This window comes from Brienomyrus brachyistius, chromosome 9 (genome assembly GCF_023856365.1).
Source record: "Brienomyrus brachyistius isolate T26 chromosome 9, BBRACH_0.4, whole genome shotgun sequence".
Classification (NCBI taxonomy): Eukaryota; Metazoa; Chordata; class Actinopteri; order Osteoglossiformes; family Mormyridae; genus Brienomyrus; species Brienomyrus brachyistius.
In genome coordinates this window covers 26,716,507-26,734,231 of record NC_064541.1, presented here as the reverse complement: position 1 = coordinate 26,734,231, position 17,725 = coordinate 26,716,507, and the positions used below count along the sequence as shown (strand labels likewise).

General features: G+C 45.1%; 1 protein-coding gene and 1 long non-coding RNA gene across 5 annotated transcripts; one reads left to right on the top strand and one right to left on the bottom strand.

The window, feature by feature from the left end:
- The first annotated feature begins 43 nt into the window (after positions 1-43).
- LOC125748257 (uncharacterized) lies at positions 44-970 on the top strand. The gene is made up of 4 exons (XR_007399504.1): positions 44-206; positions 287-345; positions 659-769; positions 854-970. It is a non-coding gene; the product is annotated as an uncharacterized LOC125748257 (long non-coding RNA).
- On the bottom strand, positions 965-17,334 carry mtf1 (metal-regulatory transcription factor 1). Of its 4 annotated transcripts, none has more exons than XR_007399503.1 (12): positions 16,909-17,333; positions 13,543-14,029; positions 8,859-9,097; positions 7,737-7,868; positions 7,301-7,374; positions 6,784-6,911; positions 6,402-6,479; positions 6,214-6,316; positions 5,555-6,132; positions 5,302-5,368; positions 2,719-5,209; positions 965-2,169 (listed from the first exon to the last, which is right to left on the bottom strand). XR_007399503.1 is itself a non-coding variant. In XM_049024176.1 (11 exons), exons 2-11 carry the CDS (start codon positions 13,975-13,977, stop codon positions 4,701-4,703), a joined length of 2,340 nt encoding a protein of 779 aa, XP_048880133.1. In that variant the 5' UTR covers positions 13,978-14,029; positions 16,909-17,334; the 3' UTR covers positions 965-4,700. The 4 variants fall into 4 exon arrangements, 2 of the variants coding, with proteins under 2 accessions (XP_048880133.1, XP_048880132.1); XR_007399502.1 differs by having other exon boundaries at positions 965-3,679; positions 4,039-5,209; XM_049024176.1 differs by having other exon boundaries at positions 965-5,209; positions 5,302-5,365; positions 16,909-17,334.
- Positions 17,335-17,725: the final 391 nt, after the last annotated feature.

Genomic DNA, 17,725 nt, shown 5'->3' with positions numbered 1-17,725 from the left:
TTTCATAACATTAAAAATGTCAGAAATAATCCAGTAATGTAATCACCCATCCTATTGATTAATTGTATTCATTTTGTAAATTAATTAAATAACTAATTGAACAAATTAGTTAAAAATTTCACAACCAATTGCCAATTACACACGCCAAATAAAAGGTGTGTGACTGAGAGTCCTGTTTGGAAAAAAAGAGATGGCATCTAATTCAGGTAATATATGAAAGCACAAAGCTTTGCGAAATATGCATTGTTCGTTCATCTTAATAAATTTAAGTATGATAAATGGTTAGGTGAGATGGAGCTTGAGAAAAGTCAGCCGGCGTGCGACACCGACGCCCTGAAGAACGAGGTTTGTTCCGTATTTTATTTTACACTTGTGGGAGACTAGCTATTAAAAACGTGAATTAGCCCCAGTAGACTGTCAAACATAAGGTGTTATGGTTTTTGATTAGCGAATGAGGGACCTGACGTTTTTGGAACTGAGAATGTACTGTAAGCTGAAGCAGCCAAGTGAGGAAATACAAATTTTATTAATGGCTCCTCCCCTTATAGGGGTCAAGGGTCTGGTTCCCTACAAGTCAACAAGCTCAATGTATGAAGACCTACCCCCACTTTCTTGGGCACTCGAACATCCCTCTGCTACAATCTGCTGCCTTTCTCAGCCTGCAGAACTGCTGAAAGATGTCAATGGGAGACTCTGCGAACTTCAGGAGAGGCTAGACCTGTGCCACAAGCTGCTAGTGGACCTGACGGCTCTGCGGGACGTTATGGCTGTATGTTTGGGGGGGTTCATCTTTTGAAGTCCTTCCCACTATCTTCTTGCCCTTATACAGATGGATTTTGCTTTTGTTTTCCAGGCTAAAAATGATGGAAATGCAACATAAGCACATAGAAAGCATACTCCAGCCCCCCCCCCCCCAAAAAGAAACCCTTGTATTTGTTTTCATGGCAATAAAATGTGGGAAAACTGACAAGTCAAAGGATTTAATTAGTATTATATTGCTTTCAATTCCAAAAAGTTATATTTACTTAATACTTTATACAAAACAAGCATATAAGCAAACAAATTTTCACATTGTACATTCTTTTAAAATACAAATCCTTTACATGTTTAATCTCTCTTTGGGTTTCGGAGACGCTCTTCCTTTGGAAGCATTAAAAATCCTATTCATTAACCCCAGGCGGCTCAAAAGAGCAGAACAAATCCAGTGTACCAATGTTACATTTGTTTTGTTTCTCCCCCCTAACCTGGGACTATTCCTGGCCAATCCAAGAATTGGAGCATTTAAAAAGGGGGGAGGGGGTCTCTAACCAGCCACATGTCTTTGAAGCAACAGTGTAGCCATCAGATCTGTTCACACCTAGTCTCCTGAAGGTCTGAGCCCCACCTGCAGGTACGACGGCAGCGTGCCCCCCTCCCCTCCAGGTAAAGCGAATTTGAAAGAAACAAACAAAGGCTGAAAAAAATTTGCTGTAAATGCCCTTCAAACTGGTGCACATGATGCTGAAGTAATGCGAGAATGGCAGGCTATGGAAAATGCTGACTATACATTTTAATGCAGTGTTCCATTTATATATATATAAAAAGGTTGTCTCAAGTGACTAATCTAATTCTTACAACAGAATTTCATTTTCACATGTCTAATATCTCCCCCCAAAGTAATATTTGAATGTTTGACAAAACAACTCAATGCGTAAGGGAAACAAACTCTTTAAAGATTCAAATGCATGAAAGCTCAAATGCACGCACGCAGTCTGTTTTACATATTGCAATTAATCTGAATGAATGCATGAGCCATTTAAAATACACCGCAACATTTTTATGTTACACTTGCCACTGCTTCCTCAGAAACTGACTATACCAAACACTCCCAAGATACATGCTGTCACTGAGTAATGAGCGCAAGTAACTGCTTCCGTAACAGGATGGGAAAGATTTGCAGCCTCAGCTGTCCCATACACATGGGACATTGGGACCGCCCCCTTGGGAACGCCCCTTTGGGAATGCTGCTGGCCAATGAGACATTGCATAGCTTCTTTCCACATTTGGAAGTGACTGACCAAGACAGAATGGCCACAGGGGAAAAAAAACAAACAGAATCCCAGAAGTGTCATACCGTCGTTCCACATGCGAGTCTTTGACCATTCAGCTTTCCGATTCCAAGCTGGACTCCTTCATGGAAAGATGACAAAGAACGTCACCTGTTAATTTCCCGTCCTCTGAGTTCATTAGCTAACAAAATAAATTAACAGATGAAACTGATTTTACATGTGCATACTTCTAACACCTCCCATATTTCTAAAACAAAGTGCTTATGATACGACAGAACACTAAGCTACTCTAAGAAGATCCTTAAAAATCAAGATGGAAATCAAAGGCTATTAGCTGACATCCCACAATCCTTTGCCAGCATGCCATGGGAACACTGGGGCAGTGCTCCTGCCCAAAATTACAACCAAACACTGTGCTGACATGGGATGAGGAGGTCAGCAGCATGCTGTGTTGAGGTGCAAATACCGCCAGATGCTTTCAGCCAAATTTAAAAGTAATTTTCATACAATGTTACTTCCACTTCAGAAAAACTGTTTAGGGGGGAAAAAATCAGTACGAAAGGAAAGGAAAGGGGAAAAAAAAGCCTAATTAAAGTTGCTCTTATGCAAATTCTTTTAAGCAGAAATTTGGGAAACAAAATTAACGGAGCCACAAAGAAATGGTAAAGACCGTTGGAGGAGGAGGGCTGGCTGTTCAAACACACCACACTTCTTGCTTTGTTTCCTGGTGCTACTCTCAAAGGCAACTGCAGAAACATCGCAGATCAGATGATGTGAGACTCCTTGGCACAAAAAAATACATAAAAACTGCAGATGGCATGCACTTCGCCATCCCATGTTCCTGTGTTACTGTGCTGTGACCACACTGGGTAGGAGGGACGGGCAGGTAAGCAGACTGCAGAAAAGCGCTGTATTGATAAGCAGTTCAATCCTTCACGCTTCTTCCCGTCCTGTGGGGATCACTATGGCGACCACACAGGGACCAAACAGAGACCTACGCTACCCTACAAGAGACTCCTCCTCTGACTGACATGAAACCACTTTCTCCCTCACCCCCCCCCCCACAAAAAGGCAAGACAAACCCAGTACCTTCTGTCTCCAAACCCAAAGTCTAAACATCTGAAGATATACAAAAATACAAATTCAGTAATCTAAAAGGAAGGATATTATCAAATGTATTTACAGTATGATTAATTGCTCATTTCCCGAGGTTACAGCAGTGTTACATAAACGAGGACTCTCAGTGCTGACGGGCTCGGTGGGAGGGGCCCTACCTAAATGGCTATTAGGTACTGTGGGACAAACAGGGAAGGAAAACAGACACACTCGTGGACAATAGGGCGGGCTACTCAAAAACAGGCTGTCTAATTGCACTCCATCGAAACAAAAGCAGGAAAACCCAACTATTCTAGTTATATCAGTCACACTCAACTCTATCCCTGAGGGGTTGTTAAAACACACAGAATGTGTGAAGCTGATTGCCTGTGTCACAAACTGCCAGCGATGGGACTGGACCCCGCAGCAGGACGGCGACAGCCGACGCCCATGCTGCCTGTGAGTCACGGTCTGGAGGGGGTGGGTCAGCAGGGTTAAGTCCAAGGCCGAAAACTTTGTCTGTGGACCCTGAAAAGCTTCATTTAAAAAACAGCAACAAAAAAAAAACATCAGTAACATCAAGGAAGGTGTGACATTCACCCCAATTCCATGTCTGTGCAGTAAATTTGAGGGGGTTTACAAAAGGATGATGTCAGGACTTGGTCCACAAATATCAGGCAGAAGTCAAGACAAACCCCAAGGAATCCGACAAGTAATTCTAATGGCAGAAATTAAACATTTGAATAAATTATCTAAAAAAATTAAATATTAATTTAGTAATAGACAATTGTTTGCAACATACAACTTTGAATCGGAGTTAAAAGGCAGGCAAGTTTGTTACAGGTTGTACAATCCATACGAACAGGAGTATAAAAGGTGGGGAAACAAAACTTACTAGATTAACCTGGACTGTGATCACATCTTCTGGATGATACTAGCATTTCTAGTAAAAATTCTACACGGTATTTTCAATCCCACAAGACATTTGGCGGGACCGCCTCTAGTCCCGCCCCACAGGACCACGTAGCGAATCACGTGTGAGACGCTGCTCAGAAACCTGACCGACTCTCCCAGCATGCAGTACATTCTGTTTATTCGGCAGACATCCGCTCGGCTCTGCATCCGGCAAAGCAAGGCAGACTGCTGGGACGAAGGCGTCCTCCGCTCAGTGCGCTGGCTTCCCTTTCAGAGGTGACAGTAATTTAACATCTAGTTCAGCGTTGACTTAATCCTTAGTGTAACTACAAGCATACTTTTGGGAGTTAAGCTACAGTGAAGTACAATGCATATATATTTTTTTTTGTTAGGAAAAAGCCACCTCAGCTTTGCCAGTGTTTAGTATTAGTTTTCAGGACACACATCAGGGATGCAGATCACACCAGAAGAGGGTACAGTGCTACTCGTGTGCGCAGGTGAGCACCACTGCCCACGACTGTCAGTGATGGTTCGGCTCCAGGCTGAGAGAGACAGAGAGCGCCCATATGATACCCAGAATGCACTGCACTGCAGGAGGCCCAGCCGGGGGGCCCCGCGACGGCTTTCTCCCCACCGGACAGTTCATTTGGCAAAGCCGCCCGCCTGTATCCCACCCCCGGAAAAGTCATCGGCGACGAGGAGCAGAGCCTCAATGGCGCTCATGCTTCCGGGCGTCTCGGGGCTCTGCAGGGACAGGAAGTCGGAAACGTCCATGTTAATCAGAGCGTCGCCAGTGGCATCTGGTGCTGCGGAGCTGCCCGGCTCTGGAGGAAAGGTCTGCGTGGGAGTGGCTGCGAGCACCCCCTGCTGCGTCCCGCCCTGCACTGGGGCCTCAGTCCTCTGGCAGGGAGACGGGACTGATCGGCCCGAGCAGCACGCCAGGGATGAAGGTGGGGCTGTTGAAGGAACAGGGACAGTGGGAGGGGGAGGCGGGGCTGGCGGAGGGGGTGGGGGCTTGGGCGGGGCCAGATCTGTGGGCTTGGTGCCACCCTTGTCTTTGGAGTCCCTGCATGCGCACTGGCACTGACAGGACTCCTCCTGCTTGATGATAATGACAGGAAGGCTCAGGCCAATTTGCTGCACGGAACTGCCTGTGAAATGAGAGACAGGGCACATCTGAGCACTGCGCACAGGGCCATGCCCACCAGAAAAGGACACACCCACTCAGCAGCACCACACCCACCTGAATTCCCTCCTACTGGTATGGCTGTGGTGAAGAACACCTTTTCTACTTTTGTACCTTGATGCTGCTAAAAGAGAAGATTGTGAAGATTAAACAGACTAAAATGCACAAGTAAACAAATGCTTCACATACATAACTAGCTCTGCTGGAAGCAAAGCCAGTGCCCTAAATCAATTTCTTTACATAAAATATTTACATTTTATTAGATTTTGATATTTGATTTGGAGAATTTATTGGGGGTGACCATGTGTACCGGCGGCTCGGAGCTCTGCTGGGCATTGGTGGCGCTACTGAGAATCCACTGCAGGTTCTGGTCCGACATGACGATGCTGGGCTGCAGGAGGTTCTGGGTGGGAGCAATGGTGATGCTCGGGCTGGGCGTCAGCACGGGGTTGGCGGTCAAAGGCACGGTGTGCACCGCGGCTGGGACTGCCTCCGCCGCTGTCGCCACTGGGGCGGCACCAGGGAGCAGGGCTGTCGCTGCAGTGCTGGGCTGGGTTTGGGCAGTTCCTTCCTGCTCCAGGAACTTAGCGGGGAGGGTCAGGTAGTGCTGGGAACTCTGCTGGCTGGGCCCCTCGGGTCCCTGGGTTATCCCCGACAAGGGTGCAAAGGTCACCGGGGAAGGGCCCAGTGTGGTGGGGGCAGAGCTTGCAGCTTGGGAGGAGGATAGGGAGGCAGTCTGCGAGGGGGCCTCCAAGACAGGGGTGTTCAAAGACGAGGACGAAGAGGATGAAGAAAAAGGCAGAGCCCCAGAAGCCATGGAGCCACCATCACCTACGGTGGCTGTGGGCAGGGCCGGCTCTTCTGAGCTGAAGGTCTCTGTGAGGTTATCTGCAGCATGCAGACAGAAAGTAGGTTACATGCCGGGCTGAGCTTCAGCCTGGCGGCGCCGGTCAGCATGGCTCTCCCTACCTGGGGGCTGGGCCTCGTCCTGACTGACACTGTTTTCTGGACTCTGGAACATCAGCTCAAATATCCTCACGGGCGTGACGCTATTCAGATCCAGACCTTGAGACTGCGGAATGCACCAGAAGGAAATCAGACGAGCTCCATCGCGATGGTGCGTCACGGAGAGAGCCAGCAGGGCAAGGCTTACTTACGTTCTGCATGTTTTCTTTGAGCTCAGAGTCTGTGGAGAGCAGACTCAAATCACTGAGGCAAAGAGAATGATTCGCATCCTGGAGAAAAAAAATCCAGAAAAAGAACGAAAAATAAAAGTTTTACTTAGCAAATGTAAAATACAACTGTTAACCTTTCTGGAGGGAGCCGTGCAAATTAAGACTCAGGAAGGGAAATTCTAAAAGACCCCTCGGTGTGTTAACGTGCCTCGATGTCCTGCCTCGAGGGTCATGGAGGTAAAGGAGGCTCTCAGAGGAGTGGGGTTACACACATTAAGTACAAAAGCTATTTGACCCTTGCAAAGGCTACACTAAGTATGCCTGTCGTTTTGCCCAGCAGGGGGCAGCCTGAGGAGGGCCTTGCCTCAGAGAGCGAGTTGCTCAGCGCGAAGTTGGGCCCCTTATCGTGGCCCCGGATGTGGCTCTTCAGGCTGTACTGGGAGCTGAAGGTCTTCTCGCAGCCGTCGCTGGGACAGAGGAATGGCTTCTCCCCTGGGGCACAGACAGGCAGACACACGATCAGTCACATGAGCGTCTCAGGCAGCGGTAGGTCTATTCTGTCTTTTTATACCGCCAAAGCCTGAAAGGAGCTCATCCGCGGACTCAGAGCCCGCTGCTCTCCCAGTGCTGTTAAACAGCCTCGCTAGGGCACCCCTCTCTGCTGACTCAACGACATCAGAGAGGAGGCCCGACCGCTCGCTTCTTCCTTCCAGGGCAGCGGCAAACTGAGGCTTACAAACGGGACGACGTGGCTTTGGTGTCTCTGGTCAAAGTTACACTCAGGTAACAAGCATAACCGTACAGTTAATATTGACAGATTTGGGGCAGGAGTTCAGAGGTATTTTAAGCATCACTCAGACACACGGCAGTCCGACAGTTACCTGTGTGGGTCCGGACGTGGGTCTTTAGGTGGTGACTTGCGGCAAACGCTTTCCCACATCCGTCGTGGTCACACCTGAAGGAGACGCAGAGGGTCATGAGTCAGGACCTGCTGTCCACATGGGCAGGGGAGGGAAAAGCAGGTGGCACACCAATAGCACGGGCCCGTGCAGTAACGGACATTTCAGCATGAGAGATCAGGAGGGTATTTATCTTCAGAGTAACTAAATACTCATGCACACGAACCAAAAAAAAAAAACATATTAATGACTTCTGTGATTTTAAGTGGCCATGCTGGAAGAGTAGGGGAGCGGAGTACTAGGCTTGCATCCTGAGTAGAGGCCATGATGTTCATTTGTATTTTCCCCCCGTACACTAAAGCAGACAATCCCCACGCAGCATGAGCCACAAGCTGTTCTCGCTACGCCTGGCACTGACCGGAAGGGCTTCTCCCCGGTGTGCGTGCGGATGTGCTTCCTCAGGTCGCTGAGTGTGGTAAAGTACTTGGTGCATCCTTCCGATTCACAGTTGAACGTCTTCCCCGTGTGCAGCCTCTGATGTGCTTTCAGTCTGCAGATGCGCGCACACACACACACACACACACACACACGCAGGGAGGTTAGAAACCCACTGTTGGGTAACCGAACAGCAGCAGGGTGGAGAGAGAGGTCAGCAAGGTGACAGAGCCCAGACTGAACGGAAATCAATGAACAGACAACCATAGTTTCTCTTTCAGCCATTACAATAGATTAATAAATGTCAGAGACTGTTAAGCTTATTGCCGATATGAAAATACACAATAAAAAGCAGAAATACACTGCCCGGGTAAAAAGAAAAACGTTGCCAATTGAATTTTTCATTGGACCGCTTTTAGTGTTGATCATGGTGCACATTTGTCATGCCATTGTTTCCACAGGCTTATGCAACATCTCACCCTTTACTTTTATCCAGATTAGCATTCATTTCTCACCGAGAAGTGAGTTGAACCACTCCATAAAGCATCCTACAGCACATCCCAAAGACCTTCAGTGAGGTTAAGGTCACAACTCTCCCTGAAGCACTCTTTGACAATTCGAACCCAATGAATCTTGGTATTCCCGTCCTGGAATATGTCCATGCCAACAGGGAAGAAAAAAAATCCATTGCTGATGGATGGAGGTGTAACCCGGCCATTCAGTAGATTCAGGTACTCAGCTGACTTTACTTCATTGCTGCATAACGTTGCTGAGCTATAATAATGATCCAGTCATTGGTTCTTAAGTGTTTGCTGATATAAATTCAAATGGCAACTTCTTTTTTGCTCGGGCAGTGTATCATTTAATGTGCATAACACCGGCAGGCAGTAATCATGCATGCAGTTTTTCCTCTAACCTTTCGAATTACGTATTTCTAATAAATGATCAATAAAATTAAATAATCGATTTCCAAAGCATCTACACTGAATCACAGCATAGACTTTTGCCTACCATGCAGGTGACACACTCACTCAGATACTCAGGTATTATAAATCACACAAAGTGGTGGCAAAGAGGAGCCCGTTCCACTCCAGCGGTAGCCGACCTGTACAGCGTGTTGAAGGCCTTCTCGCAGCCCTGCACGTCACACTCGAAGGGCTTCTCCTTGGTGTGCACGCGCACGTGGATCTTCAGGCTGTAGGAGGTGAGGAAGGCCTTTCCGCAGCCCTGCTGATTGCACACGAAGGTGTACTCGCCGCGGTGCGTTTTCTGGTGTGTGCGTAGGTTGCCCGCCGTGCTATAGGTCCGAGTGCAGCCCTCGAACATGCACTGGTACCTTTTCACCTGGGGGAGGGGGTTTATGAACATTTAGCAGGGGCTATATTGACTGTCCTTTATGAGCCCGGCCTGCAGGATATTGGGTCCGGAAAGTTCTATGGCTTGAGGCCCACATCTTGCACAATAAGATCTATTATGAGAAAAAACGAGAGGCGCTTTATATAAAGTTGGCATTTAAAGCCAAGCTTTTAGTTAGGCTAAAATGTCCTACAGGTTAAAAAGCTCAAAGATGGTGTATTAACATCATGTATTATGTTCAAGGCATTTAATGTTGACAACCTCATGCTTCGGTTTACAGGGAGAAAAAAAAACCCAGGGATAAAAATGGGTCGCTTACAGAGGAAGCAAGTGGGACAATATGGGCCTCACCACACATGACCAGTGTGGAAACACTTGCAGGTGACTCTTCACTAAAGAAGAGAAGGGTGCTGTCTGAAGCTTGCTGCAATAATCGATTCAAAGAGAATGTGTCTGAAAGGAGCTCCACCCCAATAAGTTTCTCAACCACTGTATACTATTCGGATTTAAACATTTCATGATGCCAATTCATACTAAGGTCATTGAAAGTCCCATATTAACTATACAGCCAAAAACAAGAATATTGTTAACATGGGCGGTGGTGCATGGAGAACTCCCGGGGGAAGGTAAAGTTAGTAAGTACGGTGACCGTAATCCCCCCGCCTGTGTGACAGAGCCCTGTTAAAGAGCAACTGAGCAGATGCTGTAGCTGGGGCTGAGGCAGACAGAGTGATTAGGTAAGAGGGGGAGGAGTGTGGGAAAGAGGAAGCAGGTTATGTGCCCATTGCTGTTTCAGATCAACCACAAAGGCAGCGGGACTGGAAGCTTGTCCCCCACTCTCACTCCACACAGGGGACAAACACAACGCGGCGCTATGATTTAACATGAGCCTGTGTCAGTTTCTGAAAATGCACCAGGAAATCCTACAGAGCCAACATTACAGTGATGTCAAACAATGCACTCTCGGGTGGCAGGGTTGCACCTAGCAAAAAACACCTGACTATCTCTCCGCAAATTACAAGGAAACCAAAAAGTACATAAAGGATAAAGACAAACAGACGCTGTGGGAGGTGAAGAATGGACAACAGACAAAGCCAAGCAATTGTGTATTTCACAAAACGTTTCCTACACCGATTCAATAACAGCAAGCAAAACGGACAACACCGGCCAGCTGACCTTATGCTACTCAGCAATAAGTGAAAAAGTACACAGACAGATCACAGTAAATTAACAGTGAATGACAAAGATAAAGTAAATAAGGAAAATGCCGGACCATGTCTGCTAGACAGCTGCTTCAAGTAAAAAAAGAAATGTTCAATGAGCAGCCCCAAAATGTGGACTGCACACTGACTGATTTGAGGGTGTGCTGTCCCTCATGCTCAACAGGCATCCGATGTGACCGTCTCACTTAGGAGTCAGTCCGCTGATTAACCTGCAACCAAGATGATGATACATAGGAGGCACAAAGGTCCTCGTGGCTCCATCTGTGGACCACAAGCCGTGTAGAAACATCAGAAGTGGTAAGAATCCTCAGATTAAATATGTTGGACTCCCTTTCCTGGGGAGTCACTGGGTCGTGCTGACACCACCCTGGTTTATACTGGCAGAGTGGGAGCCCATGTTCCATATACGTTGTTTGTCAAACCTTTCTAATGCCTGAAAGAGCACATAACAACCCACCAAAGTAGTCAGCAAAAACAACAGGCAGAGTCTCTCTACAACCATCAATTCAATACCAGTTCAAGGGGAAAGTCATTTGCTTAAAGGACGTATTAAATAAATCTTCAGTTGATATATTCCTAATATATTACAATATGCATTTTAAAAGAATAGATATTCTTACATAAGAGAACATCACATGAGTCACTGTTATATCAGTCTTGTCTTTAAGACGGACATTCTGTGCTGCTCTGCATCTGATGAGATACTACTGGACCCAAGTGTCCTTTGTGTTGGTTCCACTTAGCATTTATTTTCAAGCAATTCTGGACCATTTTCTGGGATTTTATACATTTTATTTAAATTGTATTCATAAAAAAATGGATTAATCAGATTCCAGCTGTGACTATCTAGCAGCATAATAACATTCTGCACTATGTTTGACAGATAGGCAGTACAGAAAGCAAAGAGTACAGCCATGATATCCAATTAACAAAACAGTATTGTCGATGCAATTGTAAGACACTACTGCAGAGTGCCTTGTACTGATATAACTGCTGATAAGTCTAAGAAGATTAATTTAATAATCAAATTACGCAAAGAGTCCATTAAGTTCCCTCTTTAATCAGCCATGGTCAACTGCTTACATCACTCCTCTGCTTCTACCAAGAGCTGTTAAGCAGATAAGTCTCTGAGAACAGAATATCACTTGGCATTTGCGAACAGATTCAATTGCAGACATGTAAATCAGAAGCTTAACCACAGACTGTGAAGCACATTTGCTATATTTGATTTTTTTCCCCCCATACTAAGATCTGTGCACTGAATTGGCAGCGTTTCATCATTTCAAACGTGTCAATGTTTTGTTTAATTGTGCAGTATAAACTTCTCTATCTGGAGATGAGCTCCTCCGTTCGGCTGCCTCCTTCACAAAGCCAGAGTGGGGTAGATACCAGCGCTCATTTCCACCTCAGGCAAAGTGATACAGGTCAAAGGTCTTAAAAGGTCACCAAAAAGGGCCTTTCCCAGATGTGAACACGTGGTCTGGGTGCATTTTGACACGTCAGATGCTCTGTGAGTGTGGATTGAGATGTATCACATGAGCTCACGTGGTAGATATGGCCTTGGGGCAACCATATCCATTTCAAAAAATCTGTTACATAGATACTGAAAACAGCATTTCCTCTTATTTCTAGGTTACTGTTAGGTGAGGTGATAGGTTGTTGCCATGGCAGTTTTTTTTTTTGGAGGGGGGGGAGCATGAAGCAGAAAGGCTGTTACAAGGAATTCTAACATTACACAGCAGAGGACAAAGACACAAACATCACTGTCTGAACAGAGACACGATACGGCAAAGCAGCCTATTAACTATTCCTATTGCAGATCTGACAGCTCCTTTTATGCTGTTACCCGCAACGCCTCCTGCTACGTGCCAGGAAAAGAGGCAGAGCCAGTCTGTCAGCCCATGGCGGGCACAGTCATCCAGCACTGTGCAGTCTAGTTGGTATCTGCTCAAAGAGACTCCTCAGAGCCACAAGACAGAGCAAACAACGTGTCTCAGTTGCCCAAATAATCAAGACGGCATGGATTCAGAATAATTACTCTGCACTCGCCGTGCTAGTCTAATTACTGCTGCCAAACCAGTCTGTATTTAGCTTGAACACCTACAACTACACCATGTTTGAAATGCTCCAGAAAGCTAATCGGAGAAACTCGCTTCAAACAATTCCCTCTTGCTCACAAACACTTCACATTCCAGCGTCATGTTGGCAGTTACTGGCAACAAATCATTTCTTATTTCCTGCCTAGGATTTGTTAAAGTTCTCACTGCCCCATAGCTTAAGCTCCTTACCAACTGAGATAACAGTCCCACAACTTTCGTGCAAAGCTAAACTATTTGATTGGTGCGAACGTAACAAAGCAACACACTTTGGAAAACCATCTGACCCAGCTTTACGTATTGGCAGGCATGTGAATTGCCTTCCTGTCAGCGATGTGATATATCCGACATGACGCAAGACTACAGTCCTGGTTCTTACAAAACAATGCAATGGCATGTAAGCAGGGGAAGGGTTGGCATGCTAAAAACTGCGATAACACAGGAAGAAGCTCTCTATCCAGGGGTCTGACTCTGCCAAGCAGGTCAAAGGCTAGAGACCAGAATACAGGGCAGTCACTGCATTCCCATGCTGGGGTTTGACTTAATAGCCCACCCTGGAAGTAGGTTGCCATCATATAAACATTAATGAAGGGAGCCGTAGGGAAAGTTACCCAGTGTGAGTCAAAAATGAAACAAGGCCTGATGTGACATCCGGACCAGAATGCCAGGTCATTAATCAGCACTACAGCCGAGATATTTACATAACCAATTTCAAGCTTTTAAATATTTTATTCTGCAAACATTAATCTGGGCATGCCTACACAGCGGCTACATCTTTCAGTGCAAGCAAGAGGGAATCCTGCACCTTTGTTTCACACCAAACACTGCAACTAAAGCTCCTTCCCTATAAGAACATAAGAAATTTACAAATGAGATGAGGCAATTCGACCCATCAAGCTCAAATGGGGTTTCCCTCGTGACAAAAAGACCACCACAGAAATCTATCAAAAAGATGGGGGGCATCGCAGCACAGTTTTAAACCACAAATGTCCAGAACTCCCAAGTCTGCTTTTGGAACATACGCCTACAACAAGTGAGGCTTCCGAAAGCTCCAGCTAACAGAAATGTCTCACATCTATATTTGTTAGGTAATGAACCAAGAAGTGGGGATTACCTCTCTTTGCTTGGTTTCTGGACATTCCGAGTGCAGGGTAAGAGTGGCCCCTTCGATGTTCCGCGGCATAGGTGTGGACCCGGGGTTGATGATGAACTGGATCTGGTCTGGCGAGATGGTGTGGTGAACATAGCCCTGTGACATGCCATCAGGGTCCACCATGAAGGCCAGGCTGCCCTCCTCGTCGCCATCGGCCAGCAGAGCCATGTTGTCACACTGGCCATCATCCTCGCCTTCCTCGTCCAGGTTGATGGGGTCCTGCTCAATAAGCACGGTGGTGCGGTCATAAATGCGCCGTGAAGGGGAAGACGACGATGGCGGCATCAGGCCATCTTTGTCAAAGTCCACCATTTTGTCATCGTCTTCCTCCTGAGTCAGATTCCCTGTCTCCCCTTTGAAGTACATGGCCTCCTTGTCAGGACCATTTTCACCCATGTTGGTGCACGGCGTGATCACGCCCTCTCTGTTGACGGTGCACTGCAGTGCCCTGCAGAGATGGGAGTGGGAGTGAGTTTTAGAATGGACAGCCACACCGCTCTCTGAATGAGGCACAAGTCTCCTAGGTGGGTCCCTTTCAAACATGCATTTCTGAACACTGAGCTTCTTTCAGAATTATACAAAGTGGAGACAAGGGGTAAAAAGACTTCTCAAAGACAATATTTTTAACCAATTAAATATAAACACACTTCTGCAAGATTTTAAACTACTGATACATGATGAATGACATATTATAGCCATGTTTAACAAGTGCACAAAGAATGAAGGACTGCTTTAGCTGATCTGTAAAATGCCTTTTGGTTTCTACTCTTTGCGATGTTTTCTGTCAGTAGGAAACTACTGAAACAGCAGAAAGAAGTGAAACCACAGCAGACAACCCAACAAGGGAGTTTCAGAGATTCCAAGAGTAACTGAGCTTTAAACAAGGAAAACAAAGTAGGTGCGAGACTATTATTGTGCACGTATTTTTTTGTCTCTTGGATGAGCATTAGTCATTAACAACCTCAAGAATGCTCAGTTTCCAATTGTTTCCACCTGTATGTTAAAACAGATGCCAGATATAATGGTTTTACGACTTACAACAGTGACTAATGAAAAGGCAAGCAGCGACACTTTCAGCAAAGCACATGCAAGGTAAGTGGAAGAATGACAACATACTATTTTCAGCTAGTGTCAAGCATCATGCACAGGTTACGAAATCAAAATAGCTGCGGTATGGCACCGCCTTCCATGATGGGGATGTCAGAAGGCTGACATCCGCATGGTTACTCGTGTTACATTCATTAACTGAATGAGTGAGAGCAAAATTCCATACACCAATCATTAACTCAAAAAAACAATTTCATCTACACACATACACAAACATACACACACACTTGTCCGCAGAATGGAAAATATAACGCATAACATGACTGTGGTACTTATTTCTAATTCACATGAATACAGAAATAGCATTTTAAAAAATTGTTTAAAAAAATCTAGAAGCAAGCTCCTTGTGATAGTCAATATATTAAAAATAAATGAAGACATTGTGTAACCCTGGGCAATTGAAACTGCTTGTCAAGGTTGAAAAGAATTTACTACTCTGTTTGAAAACAATATTTCTTTGTTTTAGGGGTATTTAGGCATGGAAGCCGCCTTGAAGAAGAAAACAAATGACTCCACATTAGGATGAAAGTCAGATAGAAACAGCATACTGATGCATTTTCATAAGGATTAAGGAGCACAAATGTTTTTACTATTATGGAGTAGAAAGCTCTACTATTAAATGAATAGTTTGAGTGCTATCAAAGAAAAGATTTAAGCATTTAATCAATATCTTTTGGGTGGTGAAATAATTCAGTACTAAGTGTGAGGGATCTCTCAACATTTTTATGGCATATCAAAAGTATTTTTCATATTGACAGCCAAGTAGCATCTAATTAACTAAGAGTTCAGCATGTTCCCAAAGGACTGGGTGTGAGAAGCATTGACTGATCATAACCATGGTCAGAAAAATCTGCATTATGGTGAGCACATCTGCCATGAAACATATCTATGAGAGATCTGTCACATGGTGAAATGTCCTATAGCCACTGAAAACGGCAGTCTATGGATTTTCAGGAAGCTCATTCCCTGCTGTCCGATCTACAAAACCCAATCATTAGAAAATATAAGGCTGGTTCAACTTCAATATATTCCCAAAAAGGACACTGGAAGTTAGTGAGCGACAAAACGTCAAAACAAAAGTTCGCATGTCATTGCATGATGAACGGACGGTGCATTACGTACAGGAACTAGCCTCTCTTTAGGCATTAATGTAACGGACAGGCCCGTTACTATCTATAAAACAAATTGCAAATGTATAATATTCTAGTTATAGTATATTGCCAATAAGCCTAAATCTATTATGTCTGTTTTTACGAACGTTTGTCTAAAAATTACCCACTGATTTACATGCAGGTTAAAATATGATTTTTAAATACTTTTACTGTTAATCGGGATACAACCTGTCAATTTGCTTTATGCTGTCCACTGTACTCTTCCTACCTCTGGAAGATATACATAACACACAGGTTTTACGCTGAAAAAAATGACTAAAGGAGGGATGAAACTTAAAAACAACAAATTCAGAAGCTCTTGATGGGGACTACTCTTGGGGGTTGACAGGACTAAGCTAAACCCGAAGATATTTGGCTATGACAGGGTCTAGCTGTGACATGCCGCTTTCCACCTCCTCGGCGGCTATTACCCAGCTAGCACTCGCCAAAATACAAAGCAGGACCTTTGTATGAAACTAAAGATACAACTAATTATCTAAATAAAGAGGGACACTTGTGGGAAAATCATTAGTAATGCGCTGCTGACTAATCTAGCCGCTAGTTAGCAAGTTAGCGGCTTGGCTTGATTTTTGACAGAAAACTGTCCATTTAATTAGCAATTATCCGGTACCTGCCGAGTCGGACTACTAGATATTTACACCGTTTAGGATAACCTAGTACTACAAGCAGACATCCACCATGATTAGTCTTTCTGGCTCTGGACAAACCTTATACAACTAGCCTAGCCACCAACTGTCACTGCGAACATAACGCGACCAGCTAACTAGTCACCCAGTAGAGGCCAAACGTTTATTAACCATAATCTAAAACTCGCCGAAGTACAAATTTTAACGGGCATGCAAATGATTCAGTGGGTTAGTTTTTTAACTAGTAGCAGCGGACTCTTTTAGACGCATCTAGCTTAACGGCCAGCTCGCGACAGCAAAGAGCACTAAGTCTTGACAAAAACAGTAAATAAAAACAAACCAAAAACGCAGGTAATGTCTACCGGAAACTCGAAACCCTCACGGCAGTACTTAGGCAATGTTATGCGTGAAAAGAGGATTACCGGTGGAGAAACGACGCCGACTCGCTGCGAATTTCGGGTTGCTAGCACTTTCTCCTCTTCCCCTCCCCAGCGCTACCATGATTAAAACGTCGTCACGCCTCGGCTTCCTCTTCCCGGGGCATTATGGGAAAGCGCGAGCTGCCTCTCCGTCTGCCCCTGTCAAACCATCGTGCGGTCCGCTCTCCTGTTTGTTTCTCACAAATTTCTGTGCTATCCGATCTCCAGTATATCTGAATGTCTTTCTTCCGGTCAGTCAAAGGAATGTCCGACAAATCTCCGTGCGGTTGAATCCACGTTCTGTCTGTCTTTCACAACAGTGAGTGTCCGGGTTGCAGTCTGAGTCAGTCTACTTTCACAACCCAGTACAATCCGATCTGCCGCTAGTCTGTTACCAGCCAGTTACAGTCAGCTATCCGGATTGTCTTGCTCAGTACGGCGGTCAGTTCCCAGCTCCTTCCACTCATTCGGCTATACTTATTTTCGGTGCATTTAAGGGAGCCATTCGTACTATTGTAGAGGATTCGGTGTGTTTTATTATAGCAGGCTAATAAATTACGTGATTGTATTTTTTTCCATCTAAAGGGCGACGTTTTTTTTTTCTTACAGCTTTTAGGTATAGGTTGTTCTGCCCCATAGTTTTCCCGTGAAAATACCTATAATGCATCTATGGCGATTAATCTAGCAATCTTTTGTGTCGATTCGATACTTTAAATGTTGAGACCAAAATAAAACTAAAATAACATTTTTATTAGTTAACCTATTTCTGGATCACATCCGTGTTTAATTTAATCAGAAAATACTAACAAATACTACATGT

Coding starts and splice junctions, on each gene's coding strand:
- mtf1 (XM_049024175.1), bottom strand. CDS start 13,977: ATGGGTGAAAATGGTCCTGACAAGGAGGCCATGTACTTCAAAGGGGAG. Junction 9,098..13,542: donor CAGAAACCAAGCAAAGAGAG/GTAATCCCCACT, acceptor CCCCTCCCCCAG/GTGAAAAGGTACCAGTGCAT. Junction 6,317..6,401: donor TCAAAGAAAACATGCAGAAC/GTAAGTAAGCCT, acceptor TGCATTCCGCAG/TCTCAAGGTCTGGATCTGAA.